The sequence below is a fragment of the Ixodes scapularis genome, unplaced genomic scaffold, assembly GCF_016920785.2.
Source record: "Ixodes scapularis isolate PalLabHiFi unplaced genomic scaffold, ASM1692078v2 PGA_scaffold8__174_contigs__length_109621045, whole genome shotgun sequence".
NCBI classification, from domain to species: domain Eukaryota; kingdom Metazoa; phylum Arthropoda; class Arachnida; order Ixodida; family Ixodidae; genus Ixodes; species Ixodes scapularis.
The window spans coordinates 97927858-97940165 of NW_024609883.1; the positions used below are offsets into that span (position 1 = coordinate 97927858).

The window sequence follows — 12308 nt, forward strand, 5'->3', positions numbered from 1 at the left end:
TGGATGGAGCTTTTCCGGCTTTTCCCCCTCAAACATAAATTCGTCAAATATTTTTTTTTTTTTTTTTATAGTTGGAGTACAGTAAAAGTTTAATCATCAATGTGTAGTTTCTTTATTTTTTTTAGAATAATTTGTACGAAATCAAAATCATTACAAAAGTCGCGTGTGCCAGCTGCTGTCGCTGCTTGAAAGTTGAACGATGCAACGGATGCAACGAGTGCGGCCAACGGATGGCCATCTTGCAAGTGGTGAAAGAGCGTTTTTGCTAGCGTTGCAAAGCATTGCGAAGGCTGGCGGCAGCGTACTGAAGACACGTTTTCTACTCGTTCGTTGTCATTCACCAAAGGCGTGCTTTAAAATACAGTGTAAGCCGTGAGACTTGCAGTTGAAAACACGCGAAAATTTTTTCTAAAGTACATTTTCGCAGAAAAAGGCAAGCTTGCCAATCTCTCGGCGTGATCAACGCTTTTTTGGCACGCTGAAGTGCTGCATCTCAGTGCATTCGTACGCTTGAATACCGATCAAGAATCGACGCCGTGTGGATGTGTTTTGCAAGTGCAATGTGCGCGAAGCGTATGTGCCTTTGGAGCAGCGTTTTACTCTAGTGTCCAGGCGACAGAAGAAGGGGGGAAGGTACGTTTTTTTTCTCGTCATTACGAAACGTGACAAAAAAAAAAAAAGCTGAAATTTTTATAAATTTTTAAATTGTCAGCAATGGCCCGGCGAATTCAGGCGATTGATTAATTTGTTCTATCCTATTTTTACTAAGAATTGTATACAAATTTAATATCACCATTATGCACATTTGGGTCCGCATATGTATTCCTCACTTTTTGGGACACTGAAGCGTCACCGACTTACTAGATTTAAGACTTCGATTGCAAGGGGCTCTCGCATGTTTCGCATCGACCCGGTGAATAAGCAGGGATCCCGTTGAAATGACTCCAGAAGCCAGCCACCGCTTCTTCCTGCCAGATATTTTGAAAAAATGTTTTGTTTACTGGTTTACAAAATTCATAAAGGAATTAGCTTAGAACTAGCAAGAGACCAGCACTCGCACAATACATTGGCACAACGCATAATAACGGCAGAGGCGCTCAATCCAAGGCAAAATCTGCGTGCAGGATTTCTGCACAGGTTGCTTTCCAACAGTGCATGTACTTTTAGGGTGGGGTGAAGCCAGTGAAGCGCGCTTACAAGTTTCACGCTTTTGCGCAACGCACATATGCGTGGGGAGAAGCGCGCTTGCAGGTTGCTTGGTCTAGCGCTTTTCCGTTGTTCGGCTCTGTCCAGATGGAACTGACGCTACGAGCTGATGGGACCAATCAATCAATCATTGCTGAATCAATCATAAACTGAAAAGACCCAGTGACTTGCACTTTTGATGCCGCTTGATTGATACCCTTACTTTAGCTGGATGAGCCTGGACTTAAGCTGAAACGAAGTTTAGTCAGAAATCCTCTATCCAGCTTTTTCGAGCTCTTTGCTTTACCACAAAGCACGCTGTTGAAACGAAGTTTAGTCAGAAATCCTCTATCCAGCTTTTTCGAGCTCTTTGCTTTACCACAAAGCACTCTGTTGGGGGGGGGGGGGGGGGGGGGGGGGGGGGGGGGGGGGGAGGAGAGAGGGAGAGAAGCTTGCCTGCGGGTATCGCCATTGCGCAAAGCATTTTCGTGCTGCAGCTTTTATCCCCCCTACGAAAACTATGCAGCAAATTATTTGTTTTTACTGTTTTAAAAATTGGTGAGAAAACTATAATGATCTCTGATATAATGAGTTGCTCACTTAATAATGGAGGTGTTTGGTAAAATCTTGGTCTTAAATCTGACTACAACGTGTACCCCCCCGCAAAAAAAAAAAAAAAAAAAAAAAAAAAGTTGTTTTACAAAAAGTAAACTACACATCGCCGAACGCTCATTCTCCGCCCACATGTAACGCTAGCGGTACGAAACAGACGCCAAAGTTTCAGCCCTAACCTTCATATTATTCAAAAGTTATAAGTGATTTTCTGAAAATTTCGATAGCAAAATGGGGCCCATTTTCGCCCCGTTTCGATAACTGGTGCCCATAGAGCTCCATGTATTAAAAAGCACTGTCGGCCTCCATTTTCCTATTGAAAATCTTTAAAAAATCACCCGTAACACTTAATTAAAATAATGGTTAGTGCCGAGACTTTGGCACTTGGTTCGGACAGCTAGCGCTACGTTGAGTGGTGAATGAGTGTTCTGCGATGCATAGTTTCTTTTTGTAATAAAAACAAAACAAAAATACTCTATAAAGTTTTTGGGGGACACTGTTTACATAGTTAAGTCATGTTTTAGGCTCGATATACTTACTCGCCTACGATCGATTTCAGACTTTTGGTGTTCTACATTGCATAACTTTTTTTTATTGCATAACTTTTTTTTTCTTGGCTCCAATGACTCTGACCCAGAATTAAAAAAAGAAAAAAAAAACTCTGAATACACTTGTTTCCAATCATCTTCTTTAAAAAAAAGAAAAATAGCATATCTTTTATTAAAAATTAAAAAAAAAGGACCGCCACTCTTGCGGTGTTCTACAGCTGGGTGGTGCAGCTGTCGTCGCCATCCTGCGTCGATCTCAGGACTCCAGCGTCTTGGGCAAGGCTTCGGAACACGGAGTGTGGGTTGGCAAGCAGTTCGCTCACTGGCCCGAATTCGAGCACGCGGCCCTCGCCCATCACTAGAATCCTGGAAAGAAAACGAAAAAACTTGCGGTTGAGCGAAGCCGCGCCAGGCATTTCTGAGCTTTTCGGCGCTAATACACACGTTCCAAGTAGCACGCCAGAGAAACGCACAAATTGTAGTCTTGGGTAAGTTACTTGCAAAAAGTAATTCGCGTTACAGCTACAGTGATGGCGTTACTTCTAACTTACTTTTCCATCAGAAAAGAATCACGAAAAAAAAAAAGAAATAGCCAATGGCTAGTGATGGATCCTTTTAAGCAAATACAAAAATAAATCGAAGCATACACGAGTAAGCATATTAACAGTATATCATTTATATACAATATTCGCACATGGTCGATAAAAATATGCCTCATTTACTGTAATATTTTCAGTCCCTGAGTCATCACTCATCCCCAAACCATTGCCCTCCCCACGTCTTGGGCGAATATCGAATTACAAAAATAAAACTGTAGAGCCCTTCCACTTTACGTGAAGATGGAGTGTGACAAGTTAGTGGCGCCCCCCTCCAGTCCGCCCACCTGCGGCCGCCTGGTTCGGCGGGCAACATTGTTCACCGCGCTAATAAACGCCGTTGAGCGCACGCGCTCCGGTCAGTCATCGTCCACCCTTACAACCAGGCTGCGTGTCGTCTCTTCTCGGCAGGTGCTTCGGCCCCTTCGTCCACGTTCTAGAAAGATCCTGACACTGGCGACGAGGATGGGAAGCGAAGCTGTTATTTCTACCACGTCTAGGATGATGCCTAGAGGAGGACGTCTAAGACGACGCCTGGGACGACCTCTCGGATAAAAAAAAAAAGAAAAACAAAGTCAGAAAGATAATGCACGCAATAACCCACTCAGGGATCGCAAGGTCCTGGAATGTAACGGCGGAGTGTGAGGACGAAGATGTAAGAGCAAAGTCCGCCGGAACGTCGCAACCTTGGTTGGTAAGATTGCGCAATGTTTAAGTCAAAGCCAACGGGTAAATAAAGATTTGCTGGAATGTTTGTAGAGCATCTCACTTCGAGCTCCATGTTCGTAGGGCCGTTCATGCCATGCAGCAACGCCGCTTCAACTTACGTTAACGCTGCGTTAACTGTGCACGCTATTAACGCGAGTTATATACGTGCTGTGCACGGACGAACGCATGTATGCACCAAACAAGAAAGTTGCACAAGAGCCTGCTCCTTGTGACTGACAAGGTGCCCAACCTGGCCCGATGCCAAAGTGTTTGCCAACGGAATCGCCGGCTTCCCGACTTCCCCAACATCGCTCTTCGTTGCTTCTTTCGCCCACTCGCTCCCCACTCGCTCGTTGCGCCTACTCGGTTTTTCTATTTCCTTGTTGACTCATTTTTTTTTTTTTCCTCATGAAGAGAACATAGCTGTGTTAGAAATGTGCTTTCACGAAACAAATGTTTGCACTGCATGCCGATCGGCGACGTTCATTGCGCGTATGCAAGCAACAAAAAATTTGGTAGAACATTCTTTCATGAGCAATTCTTGCATAAAAAAATAAAACTAATTCGAGTTTTGAGTTTTATGTATTCTTGTGTAGCCGCGCTATATATGTACAGGAAAATGGGCGTTTTGATGGCTTTTTTTTTTAACTTTTTGTGCTTACTCACCGAGACATGACCCACCTCACTTTTTTTTTATGAATTTCAGGCGGCAGGGGGGTGCATGATAAATCGGGGCATTGCAGTAGTTCTACAACTAATAGATTTGTTAGATTATAAAAATAAGGAACATCTTCAATAAAACAGGACTTTTTTCATTTAACAGCTGATTAGTCACAGTGGAGGGATCCTAATACACAAAGCTAAGGTTAGAAAATGTAGTTTCGGAACTAAATTCAGCAACTTGCACGCAGAACCAGATACGAGCAACTCACTTGTCGTAGTCAAGGACTGTGTTGATGCGGTGAGCGATGGTCAGGACAGTGCACCTCCGAAAGGCCGTGCGGAGTGCCCCCTGGATCAGGCGGTCGGTGTCGCCGTCCATCTTTGAGGTGGCCTCGTCCAGCACCAACACGCGCGGCTTACGCAGCATCGCCCTGGCGAGGCACGCCAGCTGCCGCTGGCCGGCGCTGCAAACCAACCAAGTATTGTCAAGCGCGTCTGCTAGCAAGCACGCTCGTGGCTGCATGGTCACCGTGCTTGGTTCCCATGCAAAAGGCCGAAGTTCGAAGCCTGGCTGCGGATGCACCTTTTTGTTGTTTCTGGAAATGTTGTGTTCTAGTACATTCAAGAACCCCGTTGCTTCTTCAAGGTCCGAATGTTCTACACGCCAAACCTTCTACGCCGACTGTTCCAGAAGCCCACGGTTGTACATAAGGAGCTCCGTGTGGTGAGCCGGAGTCAGTCTCGCCCCAGCGCTCAATCTTGCTGTTTCGCCGACATCGACGCCAGCGACGCTAACCTTCTATTTTGTTTTGGGCACGAGTTTGCCCCATTAAACGTTTAGTTTCTCCAGTTATTCGCCACCTCATCATTTGTCATTCGTGACAATACAGCCTCAATGGGGGCTTTATCTAAATACATTAGTAGCTTTTGCAAACATTTTTCAAAATTATAAACCTTAGGGGAGCGTTATTAAAGGGGAATGCCTCCCTTCGAGGGCTGCAGTTGTTACAGAAATAAAGCTTAGGGATTTGATACAAGCATTTAGTCATTCACTGCCGAAATATCTCAATAGCCTCCTAATAATGAAACAAGTTAAGGCTTAGTACTGACATTGTTTGGTAAAGTAAATTTTAAAAAGTATTCTCCCACAGAGTTTCAGCTTTCAGCAATCCATGGCTTATTTACGCAAACCGAAAAACACTCTCATTGTTTCTGAAAAACACCCGGTACCTCCCCTTACTGGTTACTGAACACGTGCAGTTCAAACGACTAATTTCAAAGCACTGGGATAATAGAAAAACATCATTTTTTCAGCCGCAGCAGACAGCCTGCCACAGCGTCCGCTGCAGTGTGCACCTGAGGTTGCATCCCCCGTCCCCGGTCTCCAGCAGCAGTCCCGCAGGGTCCTTGTGCACAACTTCGTCGAGGTGCGCCTGCCGCACGGCCTCCCAGATCTCGTCGTCCGTGTAAATCACACAGGGGTCCAGGTTGTCGCGGAGGCTGCCCCGAATCAGGCTGGGGTCCTGAAAGGACATTACGGCAGATCTGCTGGCAACCCGGGTCAAAAACTATACCGAGAGATAAATTTAAAGGGGGGGCGGGAAGGGGGGGGGCTCCTAGAACAGGTGGTGCAAGGCACCGCCCGACAAAAAGAGTATAGACAATACCATTCATCCATCCTTCGTGGCACTTGGGAGCACCTGCTTACGTGCAAGTGGCTGCACTACCACAAAATGCAGAGCAAGTGTTTGGCCGAAATTTTGGAGGTAATCTAGAAAAACTGGGAGATTGATGCTTGTTAGGTCAGACAGCAAAAATGCAGAAGGGGCAGACTGTAGGGTGGGCTTCACTGCCTTGCACCAGTGAACACACATCAAGCTTCGCTGCTGTACACCGGTGCACGTGCATCAAGCTTCGCAGCTTTTCATCCGTGCACGTCGGTTAAGCTTCGCCGCTTTGCACCCGCGCACGTGTCAAGCTTCCCCGCTTTGCATCGGTGTACATAAAGAAGCGGCTGGTGCGGACTAGCATCTCAGCTAAGTCATCTCAGAAATTCTCTGGAGAGTCCTTGATATGCCCCTTGATTATTTTTCACGTTCAAAAAGTGTGGGATGCCACTTTTTGGGACACGAGTGCTTGATCAGTATCTTATGATACACATACCCTCATGTCCCAATGGGGCTTGTACTACACTTGAAACACAAAGGGGAAGGGAAAAAATGCTACGAGTTGGACACTCATGCATCACCTCCTATTGTAGTAGAGGTGGTGTCAAGTGCTCAAAATTTAGTATATTAAGTTAGTTCTTACCATAAATATGGCATAAATTACTGAACAAATTAAGTGATTTGCGACTTTCGAGGAAGATGACCTAGGCTGCATTTGTCATACCTTACTTTTTATAAATGATCACATTCTCGATATGCAACATTTGAGTGGAAGTTCACGCGGCAAGGAGTCACTCTACCTTCGAATGACATCCTGCCTCCGCTGTGCAAAGGCCACTTGGGCAGGAGACTTGACTGCCAGCCTCGAGCCTTGACAGTAGAGATTCCCGCCGCTAGTCATTCATTCAAAAACAACACTGCCGGCAGACTCCACGAAAGTCTGGTCTACCGACTTTGTCCGTGCACCTCTCACCTGAGGAATGACCGTGACCGCAGACCGGAGCTTGTGAAGAGGAATGCGGGCAATGTCCACGCCGTCGATTCGTATCTTGCCCCCCGAACTGTTGATTACGCGGAGCAATGCCAAAACCAGCGAGGACTTTCCAGCTCCCGTGCGGCCAACCACCCCCACCTTGAAGGGCGAGAAAAAAGGCGACAGTTGTATTGGGCCCAGATGTGCCACCCTGTTCTTCATTTCTAAATGCATGCATTATGTGCAGCACAAGACAAATAAAGGCTGGTTCACACACTTTCGACTGCTTACGACCGTGTGCCTTAAAATCATTTCTCATAAATGGTAGGTATGTTTGATCTTGCAAAGAGCACAAAAAAACCTTCGCTCTGGTGAAACACAGCTCCACGGTCACTTCGTAGACGGCGCCAACATTCCAATGTGTTTTCTCGTCGCAAGAGATTGCAAAAACTCGGTCATAAACAAACGCAAGCTTGCTTACAACGCAAAGCCTTAACATGCAGCTTTGTAAACAAAACATGTTTAGCTCCCAATAGCATTTTGGAGCATCGAGTGAAGAGTTAAAAGCCGAGGTATGAGGAGCAGTGAGCTATACCTTATTTCACCATAACTTGGCATAGAGCGATTGCCACGACCTCTTCGAGCCATTCAGCACGTTGGAGAGACACGTGTCTATACCTTATCCCGCTAGTTTGGGCAGTGCTGTCGAAGTCACGGGCAGAAAAGGGAGGAAAGCCGCTTTTGTAAGAATTTTGGGGTGATGCGCTGATCTTCAAGGGGCAGAATAGTGACGTCAAGAACCCTGCACGGATAATCGTTTGATCATCAGCATCCGATCCGCGTCGGCAGACCTAGTATCTGCATCTGAACCGCATCCGCAATGTTCTTAAATTATTGTATCCGCATTCAAACCGCATCCGATGAAATTCGGAACCGCATCCGATCCTCAATCCACACATTCATTTTGCATCATGAGATCAAGCATAAATAAAAATTAAAGGAAACCATCTGGATGCTGTCCTATAAACCGTCTGCTTACCTTTGTACAAAGAACTCTGAATCAGAACGCAGTAAAAGTCATGTTATAATATCCTGTTTCATTGTTTTAATAAAATAAGTGATCATCCTTCAAGGGACACTTCACATCGCTGTAAAAATGATTGCAATTACGAGATCGTCTTGAGAGTCCGTGACACTTACCTTCTGTCCATAAGATGCGCTCAAAAGAAAAGAAATTTTAACATTTATTTTCCTTTTTGCTTTTGTTATAATGGGACTGCGTTGTCTTCATTCAGCAGGTGCCAAGACGCGCGACCTCGGCTCGGGCCATGGCCCACGCACTGTTCCTCATTGAGCTAGCGGCATTTTCGCCGGGCTCGTAGCTCACCACTAATCTCTTACAGTCCTCTCTTGTAAATAATACATAAATAGACCACAACGTAACAGCTTTGTAAAACCCACTTCAAGCAGGTGCATATTTTATAAACATGAAAATTAACGAAGGACAGACAAATAACATTGCATCATTTAATTTAGGCCAAAAAATAAAAAGTGGAAGAGAAAACGCACTCACCACAGCAAAGTACACTCGTGTATATGTGGAAAGGCACAAATACACCACTGGGAAAATATAACAATATTCAATAATGGCAACACCTCCTATCAATTTAAGTTTTGAACGAACCCTCAACAGCATGCTCAGAACGGTATACTTAAAAGCAACTCGGAGCCAACTGTCAATAAAAAGAAAACGCACACATACGCAGCATTTCACTCGTCGAGGTTGCTGTGTAGAAGAAACAATATCGTCAACTTGGAAAGATTCGGACTGGTTCGCCTCTCTCAAATTAATACTCACTCATGATAAGTCTATCTCCGTTGGTGCACTTGATGCTGGGGTGGCATGCACGAATTGCGTCACTAGAATAAGTGTGGAAACTCGTGCTGGCGCAAGTTCCATAACTCCAGAGGATTGAATTCAATCTCCTCTATCTACTTGCAGACAAAGAAGTCGCTTGCAGGCTTCTTCTACTTCCTTGTGGCTTGTACGTCTTGGGTTTACAGTCAAACCCGTTTATAACGAACAGCATGAAATGCTACAATCAGTTCGATATAGCAAGTAGTTTGATATAGCAAAAAAACATTTACAACAGCGAGAGCCTCTCTTTCTTTCTCATCTCTTCACTTCTGCCTTGTAACAACGCGCTAAAAATACTTTTTTTTGTGTGCAGTTTATTTTCTTAGCTTATCTCTCCCTCTGAATCGCTTCTCCTCGTGGGCAAACACTTTGAGATGAAGATTTTTTTTCTTTTTTTGCGTGTGCAGAGTGTGTTTTTTAGCTTTCTTCCCCCCCCCCCCCCCCCCCCTCCCTCTCCCTCCCTTTTCTGGACCGCTTCTCTTCACTCAACTTTGTTGGCAATTTGAGGTTTTTGAATATTCTTTCTTTCCTACTTCTTTTCTTGGGGAAGGGACAGGCTAGAAGACGATTGTTTGCCCGTTTTTAAAAGCCTTCCCGGGGGAAAAAGTTCGATATAGTTAATATGTTCGTTATAAAACATACTTTTTACATCCATTTTTATTTAAATTTTCCGTGAGTTTGATATCAACAATAATTCGCTGTATGTGGGTTTGTTCTAAACGGTTTTCACTGTACACTCTTTCCTTACCAAACAAGAACACACTTTCCCGGGACGACTGATGCTCCTGCATTGTTTGCTTTTTCTGTGGACAGCATTTTTGGCGAGATAGAATGTTCTAAAGCTATCTTCGGTGAGAATCAAATGTAAAGAACAATTTTCTCCTCAATCGGCACTTTTTATCTAAGGGAGCAGTTTGCTCCCGAAATACATTCGATGATCTACTTCATAGTGTCACTCACTTATTCTCTCTACACTGTGCAGTCGCATACGTTTATGGGCCGCCCCGGCAAAACTGTAGATACAAACCCACGGATATCCGCAACCGATCCGCATCCGCAGCCCCTGGCATCCGAATCCGATCCGCAATCCGCCAAACCTGATTAATTTTTATCCGCATCTGCCAGCTTACTGCGGATATCTGCGGGTGATCCGCGGGTAATCCGCCAATATGCGGGGCTCTAGTGAAGTGTGCGACCCACATAAGAGGGTTTTGGTTAGGAGGGGAGTTTCCCCTTTCTTTCTCCTTCAACTGATTGGATTACGCTCTTCCCCCTATACCCTTAGTAAGGGCTGTCACACGCTTCGCTTCCGTCGCTCCAATTGGCTCGGAGAAGCTGTTGTCGCTCGCTCCTTGTCAAGTTACGGTGGAATGAAGAATATTCATTTCACCACATTTACAACCAAAGCTGAACATTGAAATGTTACAATTATAGCGAAATACCAAGCAAGCACCCACGGAAAAGTTGAAGATAGCGCTGAAACACTGGGGGACGGGTACTTGCTAGATCGGAGAGAAAAAAAAACATACAGAAGGGCACCAAGTGCGGCGGGCTTCCCCGCTTAGCGCTAGAGCACAGGTGTTAAGCTTCCTTGCATTGCATCAGCGTGCTTGGAAAAGCGGCTAACGCCGAGGAGTGCCTAGGATAGCTAATTGCGCTCAGAAGTCTGGGCTGGGCAACTGATACGCTTGTTGCTTACTTTTCAAACATCTCAAAAGTAGTAGTCGGCCACTTAATGCAACGCAACCACATGCTCGATGTTTTACGGTAATCTAAAAACACCTTTTATATCCTTACATTGATGTGCCTAACACGTACAGCACGCTTTGCCCGTGTAGTGTATTGCCCCACCAATAGACCATTTTCCTAATTCATTATGGCAAATTTGACCACTACCCTATCCTCTCAGTATAGGGCATCTCTGCCAAACTAATGGCGACTTTCTTGAGGCTGATGAAGGAAGAAGTTTGAGATTCTGTCAAGCAAAGGACATACGAGGCCTATACATTCTAGACATCAGTACACCATAATGAGCGAAGTAGCAAGGTGGAAAGTTGGGCAAGTTGGCTGATGGTCATATTGAATGGGTTAAAACAGCGCAAAAAAGACGAAAAACCAGTAAAAGAAAACACACAGACACAGCGCTGACTTACAACTGAAATATTTACTGCTGCGCCATTCAGCAAGTAAACTTGAAGGGAGACAAACATAAAAGCAATCGGCCCGAAAACACGTCATCCTCCACTCAAGCCGACACGTGGCTACACGTATTTCCCCGCCTTTCTGATAAAATTCATTTCATCACTAACTAGAGCAAGTGATGGAACACTAATACACTTGCCTGCGTCATGGTTGGCAATAAAAAAGCTTTGTCAATCTCCCGAGCATACTTATTTTTATGTCGGGCTAAAATCTTAATTTCATTAAACATTAATTTCATTAAACAAAATTTCATTAAACATCTCCAATGTTTAATGAAATTAGGGATGCCGCAAACTTTTTTCGAATCGAAGTTTCGATGATCGAATCAAGCGGTTCGAAAGGTTCGAAAGATTTCGATTTTTCGAATTTTCTATATCGTAAAATTCGACGGAGATCGAATTTTCGAACTTGTTAAGCTAAGAAGTTCGACGCTTTTCGAACCGTCGAACTTATTACGCTAAAAAATTCGATCTTTTTCGAACTTATGGCGCTGCAAGGTTCGATGCTTGTCAAACTTTCGAACTTGACTGACCAAAAAATTCGATGAATTTCGAACTTTCGAACTTATTTATCAAGAGAATTCGAAAAGTTTCGAACTTTCGAATTCTGAAAAGTCAGAAGTTCGACGAACTTCGAACTTTTAGGGTAAAAGTTCGACGTTCGTTGAACTTCGAAAGACCGGCGGACGGTTTCATTTGATTTCAGGTAGTGGTGTACATTCGTAATTTTTTTTTCTCGAACTTTTACACGCGGTGCTGCGTTCCTTATGAAAGACAATGTCGTTTATTTCAATGTTCTGGCATGCTTAGGTTTAAAGAAATAAATCCCCGAAGGGGCGAGGAAGGACGACGGGTTTTTGACGATTATCGTTTGTGCCAGATTTGAAGCACGCTGCAGCCGGAGCTATTTATGGTAGATATGTTATACTTTTTTAAGAATGATCTATGTATAGCCTAGGTAAGTGCCGTCTTAAGATGTGATTATTGTTATTCAACGTGAGTTTCGAAGAAATGTCCAAACATGTATCTGCATGCAATTATGACCTAAACTTGATATTTATTTTCGTCTAAGTTGTTTGAGGTACCGCATTTAAATTAACACCACAGACAGTACATATCATTGCCATCTGCAGAATACAAAATAATATATTCATTGTTTTTTCACGTTGATGAATAAATTAACTCATGGGAGAATATTTCTAGTAGTGTTCAAGTTCAGCACGTCATTAAAAGAAAA

At 44.3% G+C, this 12308-nt stretch overlaps 1 protein-coding gene across 1 annotated transcript in view; it reads right to left on the reverse strand.

Annotated features, from left to right (window-relative positions):
- Positions 1-2473: 2473 nt before the first annotated feature.
- The window catches only part of LOC120849309 (ATP-binding cassette sub-family C member 2), a 57940-nt gene continuing 48105 nt past the window's right edge, over positions 2474-12308 (reverse strand). The window contains exons 23-26 of the mRNA XM_042286915.1: positions 6953-7111; positions 5669-5835; positions 4582-4776; positions 2474-2711 (exon numbers count right to left, since the gene is read on the reverse strand). Coding sequence (XP_042142849.1) covers positions 2558-2711; positions 4582-4776; positions 5669-5835; positions 6953-7111 — 675 coding nt within the window. The 3' untranslated portion in view covers positions 2474-2557. The remainder of the gene's footprint in view (positions 2712-4581; positions 4777-5668; positions 5836-6952; positions 7112-12308) is intronic.